At 44.2% G+C, this 16,239-nt stretch overlaps 2 protein-coding genes across 2 annotated transcripts; both read left to right on the forward strand.

Annotated features, from left to right (window-relative positions):
• The first annotated feature begins 367 nt into the window (after positions 1-367).
• LOC309399492 (uncharacterized protein) lies at positions 368-3,837 on the forward strand. The gene is made up of 2 exons (XM_081967347.1): positions 368-883; positions 1,040-3,837. Exon 2 carries the CDS (start codon positions 1,199-1,201, stop codon positions 3,086-3,088), a length of 1,890 nt encoding a protein of 629 aa, XP_081823473.1. The 5' UTR covers positions 368-883; positions 1,040-1,198; the 3' UTR covers positions 3,089-3,837.
• Positions 3,838-10,624: 6,787 nt separating this feature from the next.
• Positions 10,625-13,628, forward strand: LOC309399363 (uncharacterized protein; the record flags this gene model as incomplete). The annotated part of the gene is made up of 2 exons (XM_081967099.1): positions 10,625-10,630; positions 10,839-13,628. The coding sequence occupies 2 exons, from the start codon at positions 10,625-10,627 to the stop codon at positions 12,711-12,713; spliced, it is 1,881 nt and encodes a 626-aa protein (XP_081823225.1). The 3' UTR covers positions 12,714-13,628.
• Positions 13,629-16,239: the final 2,611 nt, after the last annotated feature.

The following is a 16,239-nucleotide window of genomic DNA, read 5'->3' on the forward strand; positions in this document are numbered from 1 at the left end:
TGTTTCGTCCCATCATCCCAGGTGAGCTCCCTCCATTATTTCTGCCTGGGGGCTGAAGCCTCTTTCACCCAAAGGCCTCCAGAGAAAGGATGGTGAGACGTTTGAGGAGGCAGAAATTCTCTCCCCGAGTTTTGAACTTCAGGCCTCATTTCTCCTCCAGAGATCCAGGCCAGGAAAAGGAATTCCAGCCTCCCTGGAACAGATTCTGCCACAACAAAAGACTGCAGAGCTTAATGGAAAGGGGTTGGGCACCAGAAGAGGGGGGTGGGGAGAAGGAAAGGGAGGGGGAGGGGAGGGAAAGAAGAGCAGGGCGGCAGGAGAAGGAGGAGAAAGAGGGGGCGAGGGGCACCAGAGGAGGGGCAAGACAGACGACTCCCATTCCCCACCATCGCCGTTCTGCCCCCTCCCCTCTTTAGGCGCTTTGCGGGGGTAAGTCTGACTCCCCCACCATTTAGGTATCCCCTCCGAACAACCCTGCGAGGTAGGCCTGCGGAGGAAACGCTGCTCTCCCCCGCAATCATAGGACCCCCCCCCCCGCCTCCAAAAGGGAGCAGGTTGGGGGAAGGGGCGAACTGAGGCAGGAAGAGCGGACAGGCCGCACCGGAAGAGCAGCGGCGGGCGAAGGGAGCGGATGGAAAGAGCAGGAAGTTGAGGAGCGGACCAGAGGTCACAGAGGCCGAGCGGCTAGAGCGGCACCGTCTGTAAGGAACGAGGGGCGGAGTCACAAAGCGGGCACCGCCAATGGGATGGCGTAGAAGGCGCCGCATGCAAATAGGCACCCGGCCTGAAGAGAAAGTTTTCTTCCCAGGTTACGTAATCGGAGAAACATACGGGAGCGACGGAAGAAGGTCTGTGGTTTGGCGACGGAAGTTACTGTTTGCAGGTAGGGCGCGGGGAATGCTGGGTCTCGCAGGCTGAGAGGCTCTGCGGACAAGAAAGTCCTGGGAGGGAGTCCCGTGGGAGGCGGAGGCTTCGGCCTTGGGCCTCCCTTGCGGGAAAGGAGACTCAGCCGTCACCCGCCTCTCTCTCTCCCCTGCAGGAGGACGAGGGAGCCCGGCGGGGGAAGGAAGGAAGCGCCGCCCGAGAGGAGGCGAAGGAGAAGAGCGGAGCCCGTGGAGCAGCCCTACCCAGTCCAGGCGCGGCTTCCCCGGCAGACGGGGGTGGGGGGAGGGCGGGAACCTCCGGGGCTGCAGGAAGGATGAGCCCAGGGAGAACCCGGAAAAGGCGGTTGCATGGAGGGCGATGCGGGGAAGAGGAAACGGGCGGAGACCCCGAGACGGTCCTGGAGACTGGAGGGTCGTTCGGAAGACCCCGGAATCCCCAAAGAATCCAGGAGGGAGAAAAGAAATACGAATGTCCAGAATATGAAAAACCCTGCAAAAATAAAGGACATCTTCAGAGCCATCTAAGGATCCACACAGGAGAGAAACCTCATAAATGCTTGGAGTGTGGAAAGAGCTTCACTCAGAGGAGCAGCCTTTATAGACATCAAAGGATCCAAACAGGAGAAAAGCCTCATAAATGCTTGGAGTGTGGAAAGAGCTTCAGTCATAGCAGCAACCTTTATACACATCAAAGGATCCACACAGGAGAGAAACCTCATAAATGCTTGGAGTGTGGAAAGAGCTTCAGTCAGAGGGGCAACCTTTATACACATCAAAGGATCCACACAGGAGAAAAACCTCATAAATGCCTGGAGTGTGGAAAGAGCTTCAGTCAGAGGATCAGCCTTTCTTTACATCAAAGGATCCACACAGGAGAAAAACCTCATGAATGCCTGGCATGTGGAAAGAGCTTCAGTCAGAGGAGTAGCCTTTCTTTACATCAAAGGATCCACACAGGAGAGAAACCTCATAAATGCCTGGAGCGTGGAAAGAACTTCAGTGATAGTAGCAGTCTTTCTAAACATCAAAGGATCCACACAGGAGAAAAACCTCACAAATGCCTGGAATGTGGAAAGAGCTTCAGTCGGAGGAGCAGCCTTTATATACATCAAAGGATCCACACAGGAGAAAAACCTCATAGATGCCTGGAGTGTGGAAAGAGCTTCAATCAGAGGAGCAACCTTTATGTACATCAAAGAATCCACAGAGGAGAAAAACCTCATAGATGCCTGGAGTGTGGAAAGACCTTCAGTCGTAGTAGCTCCCTTTATACACATCAAAGAATCCACACAGAAGAAAAACCTCATAAATGTCTGGAGTGTGGAATGAGTTTCAGTCAGAGGAGGAAACTTTATCAACATCAAAGGATCCACACAGGAGAAAAATCTCATACATGCCTGGAGTGTGGAAAGAGCTTCAGTCAGAGCAGCCACCTTTATACACATCAAAGGATCCACACAGGAGAAAAACCTCATAAATGCCTGGAATGTGGAAAGAGCTTCAGTTGGAGGAGCAGCCTTTATACACATCAAAGGATCCACTCAGGAGAGAAACCTCAAAAATGCCTGGAGTGTGGAAAGAGCTTCAGTCAGAGGAGCAGCCTTTATAGACATCAAAGGATCCACTCAGGAGAAAAACCTCATAAATGCCTGGAGTGTGGAAAGAGCTTCAGTCACAGAAGCCACCTTTATATACATCAAAGGACCCACTCAGGAGAAAAACCTCATAAATGCCTGGAGTGTGGAAAGAGCTTCAGTCAGAGGAGCAGCCTTTATAGACATCAAAGGATCCACTCAGGAGAAAAACCTCATAAATGCCTGGAGTGTGGAAAGAGCTTCAGTCACAGAAGCCACCTTTATATACATCAAAGGACCCACTCAGGAGAGAAACCTCAAAAATGCCTGGAGTGTGGAAAGAGCTTCAGTCAGAGGAGCGACCTTGATAAACATCAAAAGACCCACTCAGGAGAAAAACCTCATAAATGCCTGGAGTGTGGAAAGAGCTTCAGTCGGAGGAGCAGCCTTTATAGACATCAAAGGATCCACTCAGGAGAAAAACCTCATAAATGTCTGGTGTGTGGAAAGAGCTTCAGTCAGAGGAGCCACCTTGATAGACATCAAAGCATCCACTCAGGAGAAAAACCTCAGAATTCTGGAGTGTGTAGAGCTTCAGTCAAAAGGGAAAGCTTATTAAGCATCATATAATCCACACTAGAGAGAAACTAGAAATGCCTTGAGTTTGGAAAGAGCTATACTGAGTGTCGAGGCCTCCCATCGACACCAAATAATTCACCTGGGAGAAAAATGATAAGCATGCCTGAGTGTGAGAAGATCTTCAGTTACAGAATGTATCTCAGGAATTGAATTATGTATTCAATTTGGCCAATTCTGAATAGACACGCTACGAATTTGTCCCAAGTGCACAAACCACTCAGTGTCCTTACAAAGAAACAGAATAATGATATCCATGATAATTATAATTCCAATAAGAGAGTTGAGTAAAGAAGACATTAAGAAAAGTAAATAGTTTACCAAATGAGGGAGTTAATAATAAATTAATAAATGCCTTTTTCAATTGTACATGTGAGATGTTTCAACTGTGTGAAATTGTACCTTTTCCCAAGAGACTTAGGCGACTCATGATGCCATTTCCCATGTGAACCTTCTCTTTTTAAAGCAATGCTCATTTCAATGCTTGTGCATAATATAGTGGGATATTACTGTCCATGTCTCTGATGTAACTGTATCTGAGCAGGATGATTTTTTCCATGCGTTAAAAAAAATCTGATTTATATTTTAAAAATGTTTCTATTTTTTTTTTAAATCTTATTTCTTCCATGCAATCAATTTTTCTTCTCTACTTTTTCTACTGTATTGATTATAAAATGAAACCCGATTCTGTTTCCTGTTTTGTTGAAGGAAATCTCTTTGCTACAATACTCTAATAATATTTGAATGTGAATTTTTTTGGGGGGGTTGGGGGGGTATAGCATTTGTATGAGATTTATATTGTGTGGAGGGGGGGTGAAAAGGGGGAAAATTTGTTTGTACAAAACTCTTTTAATAAAAAAAAATCTGATTTATATTTTAAAAATGTTTTCTACTTTTTTTAAAAAAATCTTATTTCTTCCATGCAATCAATTTTTCTTCTCTACTTTTTCTACTGTATTGATTATAAAATGAAACCTGATTCTGTTTCTTGTTTTGTTGAAGGAAATCTCTACAATATTCTAATAAATTGACTTTAAATGGACATCCCACTCGGTGCTTACGGTAATTGGAGCAAGTGTGCTGTGGCTGAATTTTGAGCTATTTTGGCCCTTATTGTTGTGGGTGTGAAGGAGCTTCTCCCTGTCATTATTTGATATAATCTACATGGGTTTTCCAAATGTCCGCACCATGTAAGACCATCCCCAGACATCTGACACTCTTGTCAGTTGGATTCCCTGAATGGTCCTCTTGTCTTCCAGCAGAAACCGCAACAAGGGACTCTCTAAGGCCAACAAAGCTCTGTGAGATACGAGTCATATTCTCCTATCTCAGGTATCTCACCTCTTCGATCTCCCACTAGGTGCAGTGATTGGGTGTTTCCCAGTTGTCAGGATCGTTAAAGTTTCTATGCTTCCTGTTAATCAGCTAAATGATTAGCAAAAGGTTCTTCTAGTTCCTCTGATTGGATAATCCGGAGTTTACATCAATGGTAACCACATTCTTTTTTCCTTCCATAATAACCCAAGTGCATTTAATGAGGGGTTTGGGGGTTGTTGGGGTTTTTTTGCAATTCTAAAAAGGGTTAACTGTTTAAATGGAACTTCACCTCCTCTTCTATTACGTCTGTTTTGAAAATTTTAAATACTTCTGGGTTTCATCCCACCAGGTTTCAGTAATGGCCACAATGTTGTATTTACCCCTCATGCACTAAGAGAAAATTTACTCAATCATTGATTTGAACAACATGGATGTGCTTTTAAAAAATGCACAGGTAATTACTTTTGTCATGTTAACAATTGCAGTTCAACTTATATGCCGCTTTACAGCTTTTTCTAAACGGTTTACAGAGTCAGCATATTGCCCTCAACAATCTGGGTCCTCGTTTTGTTGACCTCGCAAGGACGGAAGGCCTGAGCCCATGAGAATTGAATTGTCGAACTGATGGCACTGAGCAGAATTAGCCTGCCATACTACATTCTGACCACTGCACCACCGTGGCTTAAAGAAGCTAAATGCTGCAGAATTACATTCCTTGACAGGCACGAAAGAGCTGCTTCTCAGTATTATACAAAGTATTTTTGGCTTTCCTGCTGCTGCTTCTTGCTGGGAGATTCTTGTGAGGCTCAGTGGCGCAATGCACAGCCATGACAAAATCATGTTGCTTGAGGTGCACTATAAGGAGGTTTGTCTACCCTGAACCCACTTGGACAGCAATTTGAGAAGACTTTGAAATTGAGAAAGCATGGTACCAGGAATGGACAACTTTTAACTCAGGTCTGTTTAGTTTAGTGTCTCACCCAATACAATGGTCCTCTGGCTTTGATCTTCTAAACTGGGCAGAAGCAAGGTTGCTCCAGATGCCAATATTGGAAACACAAATGGGAGCTGATCGATCATATTAACTGTGACTTGGGAAAGACCCACAAAGTTCACATATTGTGACCGACTGCTCCTGTAAGGGTTCCTCTCCTAACTTAGGAAAGTGAAGACTCTTGAAACGGAGTATTTCAAAAGGAACCTTTAAGTAGAATGGAAAGCCATTAAGTTCAAAGCAACGTCTGAATCCCCTTAGGCAATACAAGTAGAATGAAAGCAGTAGAGACCCCTCCCATTAGTTAGAATGCAGATTTTAGCCAATACAAAAGTGTGAAGATGTTTCCTTTACCAACTGCTCTGAGAACCGAATAAACATACATATTCCCATGGCTCTCTTCCCTTAGACTTTAAAGTGAAACCTCCCACATGGCCATCATAAACATTTCCCCCAAAACATGAGGGCATCTCAAGTCACCTTTGTGCCAAGAGACCAGTTACAAAATATCAGTTTGTCACAGGCACTGCTAATAAATTGACTTCAAGGCCCCCCCCTCCTCCCAATTGAATGGCGGTATCACTTTTAGGGATCTGACAGCTCCCTCAGAAGATTCCCAGGATCTCTGCCAGAACAATCGCATCTTGAGAGTACTTCTGTCCAAAGGCTAAATGATCTAGATATCCGGCCATAGGTTGAGCCACTCCAATAAACGCTCAAGACGCCATTTTATTCATAACTGTATTCATTCATATTGTGTGTTTTTAAAACAATAGTTCTGATGTTTTACATTTTGATACACATTTTGTATATATTTTTTTATTTTTGTTTTTACGCTAATGCTGCCTTTTACTACGCCATACAAAATAAATAACTCATATGGGTTTTCTGAATGTTGGTGCTCTGCAAAACCATCCCCCGTTATTTGAAACTCTTTAACTTGTCAAATGGTCCACTTAGTGTCAGATGTCCCGTTTGAAAAGGTAGCTAACATAACCTAAAGGCTCAAATAGGGCCCACACTGCAGCACCTCCCCAGCCCACATGTGGCCTTCCACAGACCTCCCCCACCCTGAGACCCCCTGGGCACTGCTGGCAGCCCCACTCGTTCCCCAAAGGTATTGGGCCTGCTTTCCTGTCCTCCTGGGGTCCCATGGCCTTATCCCCATCTGCCGGTCATTGCTCACTTTTATTTATTTATATCCCACCTTTATTATTTTTGCAAGGCGGTGGATATATCCAACACATTTTTTTCCTCATTTCCCCGCAAGGACCCTATAACGTCAGTTGGGCTGAGATGGGGTGGCTGGTTTTGGTCATCTGTGTTCCATGCCCAAGGTGTATAAGAGCTCTGCATCTCTTGACCAAATAAATTTGGATATCATTTTATTTAGTTCTTCAAAAAAAATTTCTCTAATTTAATTGGTATTGTTTGAAAAAGATAGAGTAATTTGGGTAGTATATTCATTTTGATTGTTGAGATTCTGCCAAGTAGTGATATCTGTAGTTTAGTCCAATTGTCCAAATCTTTTTTATCTGTCTTAGCAGTTTGTTGTAATTATCTTCTTTTATTGTAATACATTTTGCCGATAGCCATATTCCCAAGTATTTAATTTTCTTGGCCCTCGAAATTCCCAGTTTCTCCTCCATTTCTTCATTTTGTCTTTTGGTTAAATTCTTAGTTAATATTTTAGTTTTTTCTTTATTTATTTTAAGCCCTGCCACTTTACCGAATTGGTTTATATCCTGTAATAGTTTTAGTCCAGTTTCTAGGGGCTCCTCTATGAGAAATGCAAGATTGGTCAGGGAAAAAACCGTGTATCAAATGCAAACTTCTACAAGATAGTAGAAACAGGGGCGGTTTTGGACTGCCAGATTGGGAGCTATATTACCAGGCGGCAGCCCTAACATGGTTAAAAGACTGGATCCAATTAAAAAATAAAAGAATCCTTATCCTAGAAGGACACGATCTCCAACTAGGCTGGCATGGCTTCCTCTGGGAGGGAAAGACTAAATCCCACTCCTACTTTCAGAGACATATAATAAGGGATGCTTTGTTTAGGGTCTGGAAAAAATAAAAAAAACCCACTACCTGAAAATCCCAAGCTGGTTATCAACCATGGAGGCAATGACATATCCATTTACTATAGACCTTAGTAAAATGGTAAGATATGCAGACCTCTTAGATGAAAAAGGAGAACTAAAATCAGTACAAGATCTGAAAGCACAGGGAATAAATATGGAATGGTGGCTATACCTACAAATTAAAACAAGATTTAAAAAAGATCGGGAACAATACGGAATATAGGAATCACAAGTGGAATTAGATAAAATGTTACTAGGAACAGGAGGGAAAATGATCACTAGATTATATAATTTTCTTTTAAAATATAAAATGGAGGAAGAGACGGTAAAGGAGACAATGATTAGCTGGGGAAGAAATTTTGGCCACAATATAGAGTTAGAAAAATGGGATAAACTGTGGGAAAGAAATGATAAATTTACGAAGGCAGCAACTTACAAAGAAAATCTCTATAAAATGTTTTATAGGTGGCATTTGCCTCCAGCGACATTGGCCAAAATGTACCCAAATTTATCCCCTAATTGTTGGAGATACAATCACAAGCCTGGAACATTTTATCACATGTGGTGGAGGTGCCCCATCACAAGGAAGTACTGGTGCAAAATTCGAAAGTGGTTAGAAGAAATTACTGAGCAAAAAATAGAATTCAAACCAGAAGCATTCTTATTAGGACTACTGGATCAAAAAATGGACAAACAGTCTCAATACATAATCATACACATATTCACGGCAGCCAGGATTGCCTTTGCACAAAATTGGAAAAAAATTAATACACCCTTAGATGAAACTACAATCAGGAAAATACTGGAGTGTGCAGAAATGGACAAAATGACAATAGAACTAAAAGAAAGAGAAGAATCGGACTTCTATAATGTTTGGAATAAAATATACAAGTGGCTAGAAATCAGAAGCCAAAACAGGAAATAGAGAATACAAACAGATGGAGATACCAGTAATGAATATTACGATAAGTGTTTATATTATGCTTGTTACATCATAGGACAAGGCCATAGTAACAGGAAGGCAATGCAGAAGGGAGAATTATAAAAGCTAGGCAGGAAAGCCGATATTGAAAGCTGTAGAATTACTCTATATTCTTATGTATGTTCCGTGTTTTGTTTTTTCTTTTATTGTGTTTTTTTCCTTGTTGTGTCTTTTTTACTGTTTTTAAAGATTAAAAATTCAATAAAAATTAAATAAAAAAATACAACTCTGCATCTCTTGTTTTCCAGCCCTGTCCGTTAACCCCTAGACCAAATCTTTTGAGTAGATCTCTTCAGGAAAGAGCTGCTCCAATGCATGGCCTTTGTGACAAGAGGATTTACGCTGCTGTCCTGAAAGCGGGCACCATTCTGAGAGTAGCTGCAATGATTTTTCCCACTCCAAAATGGCAGCCACTTCGTGGACCGCACTCCAGGGCTTCCACTCTATAGGGAAGCTGAGGGCCAAAGCAGCTGCTCTCTTCAAACATCCTCCTCTATTGGGATTCTGGAGATCATATTTGGAAGGACTTATGAGCCACAGCCCTGCCTTAATGGAACTTCCCTTCCACATGCAGGGAAGTAGGCAGTGGGGTATCCCAAGGTTCTCCCAAGGGCCCAATGCTCTTTCCTTAGGAATACTAAATAGCATTAACTAGATAAATGGGGAAGGAACAGAACGGAGCTGGAAGGGACCTGGGCGGTCAGTTAGTGTCAAAGGCAAACACCAGGTGTGAGACCAGAATATACTTCTAATTGAGTAACCCAGGCTTTGAAAGCTTCCAAGTCCCCAATTACAGTTTTACACTCATTTTTTATACTCCAAGGTGAGTCTCACACCCCCCCTTGCCCTCCCACTAATAATGCCTATAATATTTATTGGTTACCTGAGTTAAAGCCCCCCCCCCCAAAGCTTTTATGATTGTTATGCTAAATAGCTAAATCTCAGGCCACCTGTTGCCTACCCCAGGTCACGGGTATCTTGCAAAGTTTCCAGTTTCATGTTCTAGCTATGTGGTTTTAGTGGTTTCCTTGTAAGTGAGCTATTCTTGCATTCAACATCCTGGCTAAGAGGTTTCTGACAGGCAAGTTGTTGCCTTCTCTGGAAGCCCAATGATTCAGAAAACAATTGCAAGAGAGTCCAAGGGTCCAGAATGAGAAGCGAGGAAGGCCCAGGGAAGCACCCAGGAGGTGGACTAAATTATGATTACGCTCAGATGTCACGAAGAGTATTCCACAAAAGGAAAATAAGGCAAGGAGATAAACTACACAGAAGTTCCTGAACTACAAAATGGGGGGAAATACATGATTATTCTGAAATCACTTTTATCTTCTTTCCTTAATGATTTGTCCCCTCAACCCCCCCCCCCAAATGTTGGCAAAACAACAGCAACAAATATGTGTTTTAACATTTGCAAATTGCCAGGCGTCTCCGGGGATCAGGTGGCCAGGAAATTTAAATAGTATTTATTATAATAGACGGAAGGATGGCTACATTCAAGGCTTCCTTCAGGCTGGCAACCTCACCCGCCCTTCCTTCCAGCGGGGAGAGGAAGAGGGTCTTTGTGCCAGGCGGCCAAGAGCACCTGGACTGGGGGTGCTGGTGGGGAAGACCCAGCTGCAACCCCCCCTTCTAACCCCAGGAGGAAAGGGGGCCACCCGGAGATGCCCACGGGGCTGCTGCAGGCTTAATGGGGCGGAGAAGGGAGCAGCTCCGGGGAGGCAGAAAAGGTTCCGTCACAGGAAAGCCGAGGCCGGCGAGGGAAACCCCCGTCCGTTCCGTCCATTGCAGAAACCTTGGGGAATCCCCCAAATGCCTCCCGTCCCAATTTCGCCAAGGCGGGCGGAGGGGAGGGGGCGGAGGGGTGGAGCCAGCGGTGCAAGGGAGGAGCCAAGTGAGGGGAGGGACCCAGAGGGGATGAAAACCAGGAAGGCGGCAGCTATAGAGTCGAGAGGAGGCGTGGTTGTGCGGCCGGCCGCCAATAGGATGCCGTAGAAGTTTCCCCGATGCAAATGACGCGTCCTGGCAGGAAAAGGGCTTTCGTTTTCCTTGCGGAGCTTGTCTGAAAACTGGACGGAGGACGGTCTGGCCCTCACTTCCGGAATCCGAGAAGCAACGGAAAGATTTTCTGCCTATTTGACTGCGCATGCGGCCTGATGCAGGTAGGGTGCAGGGGACGCCGGGAGTTGCAGTCCGGGAGGGTCCTCCCCACAAGGGAGGCCTGTGAGGGAGGAGAGGCCGGGGCGCCCCTGGCTTCGTCTGGCGGGGGGACGCTGGGAGAGAGGACAGGGAGAGGCGGAGGCTTCAGCCCGGGCCTCCCCTGAGGGGAAAGGGACACAGCCGTGATCCGCCTCTCTCTCTCCCCTGCAGGAGGATGGAGGAGCCCGGTGGGGAAAAGAAGGGAGCGCCGCCCAGCATGAGGAGGAGAGGGGGCCCCGCGGAGCAGCCCTGGGAGATGGCGAAAGGTCGGGAGGCTCCGGGGCTGCAGTAGGGATGAGCCCACGTGGACCCCAGGAAAAGCGGCTGCCTGGAGCGCAATGCGGTGAGGAGGAAACAGCTGGAGACACCGAGACAGTCCTGGAGTGTGGAGGGTCCTTTGGAAGACCCCGGAAGCCCCAAAGAATCCAGGAGGAAGAAAGGAAATATCAATGCGAGAAATCCTACAATAGAAACGGCCATCTTGAAAACCATCTAAGAATCCACACAGGAGAGAAACCTCATAAATGTATGGAGTGTGGAAAGAGCTTCAGTTGGAGGAGCAGCCTTTATACACATCAAAGGATCCACACAGGAGAAAAACCTCATAAGTGCCTGGAGTGTGTAAAGAGCTTCAGTCAGACGGGCACCCTTTATAGACATCAAAGGATACACACCAGAGAAAAACCTCATAAATGCATGGAATGTGGAAAGAGCTTCAGTCGGAGGAGCCACCTTTATTCACATCAAAGGATCCACACAGGAGAAAAACCTCATAAATGCCTGGAGTGTGGAAAGAGCTTCAGTTGGAGGAGCAGCCTTTATAAACATCAAAGGATCCACACAGGAGAAAAACCTCATAAATGCCTGGAGTGTGGAAAGAGCTTCAGTCAGAGGAGCAACCTTTATAAGCATCAAAGGATCCACTCAGGAGAAAAACCTCATAAATGCCTGGAATGTGGAAAGAGCTTCAGTCAGAGGAGCCACCTTTATACACATCAAAGGATCCACACAGGAGAAAAAACGCATAAATGCCTGGAGTGTGGAAAGAGCTTCAGTGTGTGGAGTAGTCTTTATAGACATCAAAGGATCCACACAGGAGAGAAACCTCATATATGCCTGGAGTGTGGAAAGAGCTTCAGTTGGAGGAGCCACCTTTATAAACATCAAAGGATCCACACAGGAGAAAAACCTCATAAATGCCTGGAGTGTGGAAAGATCTTCAGTTGGAGGAGCAGCCTTTATATACATCAAAGGATCCACACAGGAGAAAAACCTCATAAATGCCTGGAGTGTGGAAAGAGCTTCAGTCAGAGGAGCCACCTTTATACACATCAGAGGATCCACACAGGAGAAAAACCTCATAAATGCCCGGAGTGTGGAAAGAGCTTCAGTGAGAGGGGCAACCTTGATAAACATCAAAGGATCCACTCAGGAGAGAAATCGCATGAATGCCTGGAGTGTGGAAAGAGCTTCAGTCGGAGGAGCCACCTTTATAGACATCAAAGGATCCACACAGGACAAAAACCTCATAAATGCCTGGAGTGTGGAAAGAGCTTCAGTCAGAGGAGCAACCTTGATAAACATCAAAGGATCCACACAGGAGAAAAACCTCATAAATGCCCGGAGTGTGGAAAGAGCTTCAGTGAGGGGGGCAACCTTGATAAACATCAAAGGATCCACTCAGGAGAGAAATCGCATGAATGCCTGGAGTGTGGAAAGAGCTTCAGTCAGAGGAGCAACCTTGATAAACACCAAAGGATCCACACAGGAGAAAAAACTCATAAATGCCTGGAGTGTGGAAAGAGCTTCAGTCGCAGGAGCAGCCTTTATGAACATCAAAGGATCCACACAGGAGAGAAACCTCATAAATGCCTGGAGTGTGGAAAGAGCTTCAGTCAGAGGGGCAACCTTTATCAACATCAAAGGATCCACACAGGAGAGAAACCTCATAAATGCCCGGAGTGTGGAAAGAGCTTCAGTCAGAGGAGCACCCTTTATACACATCAAAGGATCCACTCAGGAGAAAAACCTCATAAATGCCTGTAGTGTGGAAAGAGCTTCAGTCAGAGGAGCACCCTTTATACACATCAAAGGATCCATTGGGGAGAGGAACCGAAGAAATGCCAGGTAAGCAGTGGGTCCTTCGGAAGACCTTGGAGTCCCGAAAGAATCCAGGAGGGATGGAAGGAAAATCAGTGCCTGGAATGTGAAAAATCCTTCAGAACAAATCAATGTCTTCAGAATCATTTAACGATCCATTCAGGAGAAAAACCTTATAAATGAATGGTGTGTGGAAAGAGCTTCGGTTGGAGAAGTAACCTTTGTAGACATCAAAGGATCCACAGAGGAGAAATAACTCATAAATACCTGGTGTGGAAAGATCTTTAATCTGGGGGGAAACGTTTATTAACATGAAAGGATCCATTGCTGAGAGAAATCATATGAATGGCAGGAGGGCAGAGGATCCTTCATCTGGGAATCCCCAAAGGATCAAGGAGATAGAAAGGAAATATCAAGGTCCAGAATATGAAAAATCTGTCAGAACAAATCAATGTCTTCAGAATCATCTAAGGATCCATTCAGGAGAAAAACCTTATAAATTCCTGGAGTGTGAAAAGAGCTTCCATCAAAGGGGAAAGCTTCTTAAGCACCAAACAATCCACACTGGAGAGAAACTCTACAAATGCCTTGAAGGTATAACTATACTGAGGCTAGAGGACTCAACCGATACCAAAGAATTCACAAGGGAGTGTGAGAAGTCACAGAGTGTATCTCAAGAATCGAATTGAATTGCGTATTCAAATTGGCCAACTGTAAATAGACACCTTAGCAATTTGTCCCTAGTGCTCAAGCTTTCCGTGTTCTTACAAACAAACAGAATTATGATATTTATGATAATTTTAGTTCCAATAAGAGAGTTGAGTAAAGAAGATTTTAAGAAAGACTTTCCCATGCTGATTAATAAAGGACTTTTTCAATCGTACATGTGAGATGTTTCAATTGGCTGAAATTGTAGGAACAGCACCCCTATTAATGCACATAATATTGATTGGTTATCTGGACTACAGCCCCCCCAACCCCCCCAAAAAAGCTTTTATGTTTGCTATGCAAAATAGCTAAATCTCAGGCCACCTGTTACCTACCCCAGGTCACAGGTATCTTGCAAAATTTCTATTGTCATGTTCTAGCTATGTAGCTTTCTGGTTTTTCTTGTAAGCGAACTATTCGTGGATTCGACATCCTGGCTAAATGGTTTCTGACAGGTAAGTTGTTTGCTTCTGTGGAGATTGGTTGGTTCAAAAAACAATTGCCAGAGAGTCCAAGGGTCCAGAATGAGAAGTGAGGAAGGCCCAGGTAAGCACCCAGGAAGGTGGACTAAATTATGATTAAGCTCAGGTGTCACAAAGAGTATTCCACAAAATATGGCAAGGAGAGAAACTACACAGAAGTTCCTGAACCACAAAATGAAAAAAAAAAACAGTATTCTGAAATCACTTTTGTCTTCTTTCCTTAATGATTTGTCCCCTCTCCCCCTCCCACAATGCATAAGTGCAGATACATGTTTTAACATTTGCAAACTCCGGGGATCAGGTGGCCATGAAATTTAATTCATAATCATTATAATACAAGGCAGGATCGCTGTATTCAAGGCTTCGTTCAGGCTGGCAATAAATAGAACAGATAAAATTCTTTATTGGCCAAGTATGATTGGACACACAAGGAATTTGTCTTTGGTGCAGATGTACATAAAAGGTCAAGAATCATGAGGTACAACACTCCATGATAGTCATAGGGTATAAATAAGCAATCAGGAAACAATAGTATAAATCATAAGGATACAAGCCACAAAGTTACAGTCCTCCAGTCATAAATGGCAGGAGATGGGTGATAGGAACAATGAGAAGACTAATAGTAAGTCACCCTTAGTGAATGGTAAAGATAGCGACCTTGCTCACCCTTCCTTCCAGCAGGGAGAGAAAGCAGGTCTTCATGCCAGGCTCTAGGAGCATCTTGACCCAGTTGTTTTCCCACTTCCCCCAGGAGGAAAGGTGACCACCTGGAGATGCCGATGGGGCTGCAGACTTAATGGGCTGGGGTAGGGAGCAGTTCCGAGGATGCAGAAATGTTCTGGCACACGAAAGGCAAGACTGGTGAGGGAAACCTATGCCTATTCCCGTCCATTGCAGCCCCTTTGGGAATCCCCCAATCCCCCCCCTAATTTTGTCCAGTGTGCGGGAGGGGCGGGCGCAAAGCTAGCGGCACAAGGGAGGAGCCAAGCGAGGGGAGGGACCCAGATGGGAGGAAAGCCAGGAAGTCGGCCACATATCAAGCAGAAATTCTCAAGGATCATGTTCCAGTGTTTCAAACCACATTCCCACCCCCTCCCCTTTGCATGCTGTAAGAGGGGAAGATATTCCGGACCTCTGAGGCTTATTGAAGAATTGAGAGACTATATGGGAAATTAGCGGGTCTGAAAATAAATAGGACAAGGGCTAAAATGTTGGTTAAAAATATGACACCTGACTTGAAAGAGGATTTAATGAAGAAATTGTGTATTCAAATCGTTAAAAAAGTGAAATATCTAGGTATACATTTAACAGTGTGTCTTCGATGAAGAAGACAATCATATTAATTTGATTAATAAAACTAAGCAAGATTTAGGAAGGTGGAAAAATTTACAATTGTCCCTGATTACAATTGATTGCGGTCATAAAGATGAATGTACTACCATAATTTATTTTCTTCTTTCAGAACATTCCCATCAAATTATAAAAAGGCTATTTAAAGAATTTGAATCAATTGGCCTCTAAATTTATATGGCAGGGGAACAAAATCAAGAATAAAACTCAAAGCTATGCAAGGCACCAAGGAAACCGGAGGATTTGGCGTTCTGGATTGGGAACTTTACTATACCGTGGCTATTCTCACATGGATAAAGGAATGGATAATGTTAAGAAACAAAAGATTACTCACATTGGAAGGTCATGACCTCCAAGCTGGATGGCATGCCTTCCTATGGTGTGAAAAAGGATGGGCAATTAAGTATTTTCATAGACACTACGTTAGACAGTCCCTGATATTAGTTTGGAATAAATTTAAACATGACCACTGTATTGAAATGCCTATTTGGCTATCCACGATGGAAGCATATATACACCCAAATTTAATTAACATGGAAAAAATGGTTATATATAAAGACATATTGAATAAACAAGGGGAGATAAAAAGGATAAGGATAGGATGAAGAATGGAAGGGAAGAGAACAGAGCTGGAAGGGACCTTGTGTTGTCCCCAATCTGGGCCTTCGCTTAGTGTCAAAGAAAAATTGATCACCAAACACAAGGTATGAGACCAGAATATACTTTTATTTCGGTACCAAGATAGAAGGACCCAGGCTTTGAAAGCCTCCAAGTCCCCGATTACAGTTTTACACTCAATTTTTATACTCCAAGGTGAGTCTCACACACCCCCTTGCCCTCCCACTAATTATGCCTATAATATTTATTGGTTACCTGAGTTAAAGCCCCCCCCCAAAGCTTTTACGATTGTTATGCTAAATAGCTAAATCTGT

This window comes from Natrix helvetica (genome assembly GCF_964273705.1).
Source record: "Natrix helvetica genome assembly, chromosome: 15".
NCBI classification, from domain to species: domain Eukaryota; kingdom Metazoa; phylum Chordata; class Lepidosauria; order Squamata; family Natricidae; genus Natrix; species Natrix helvetica.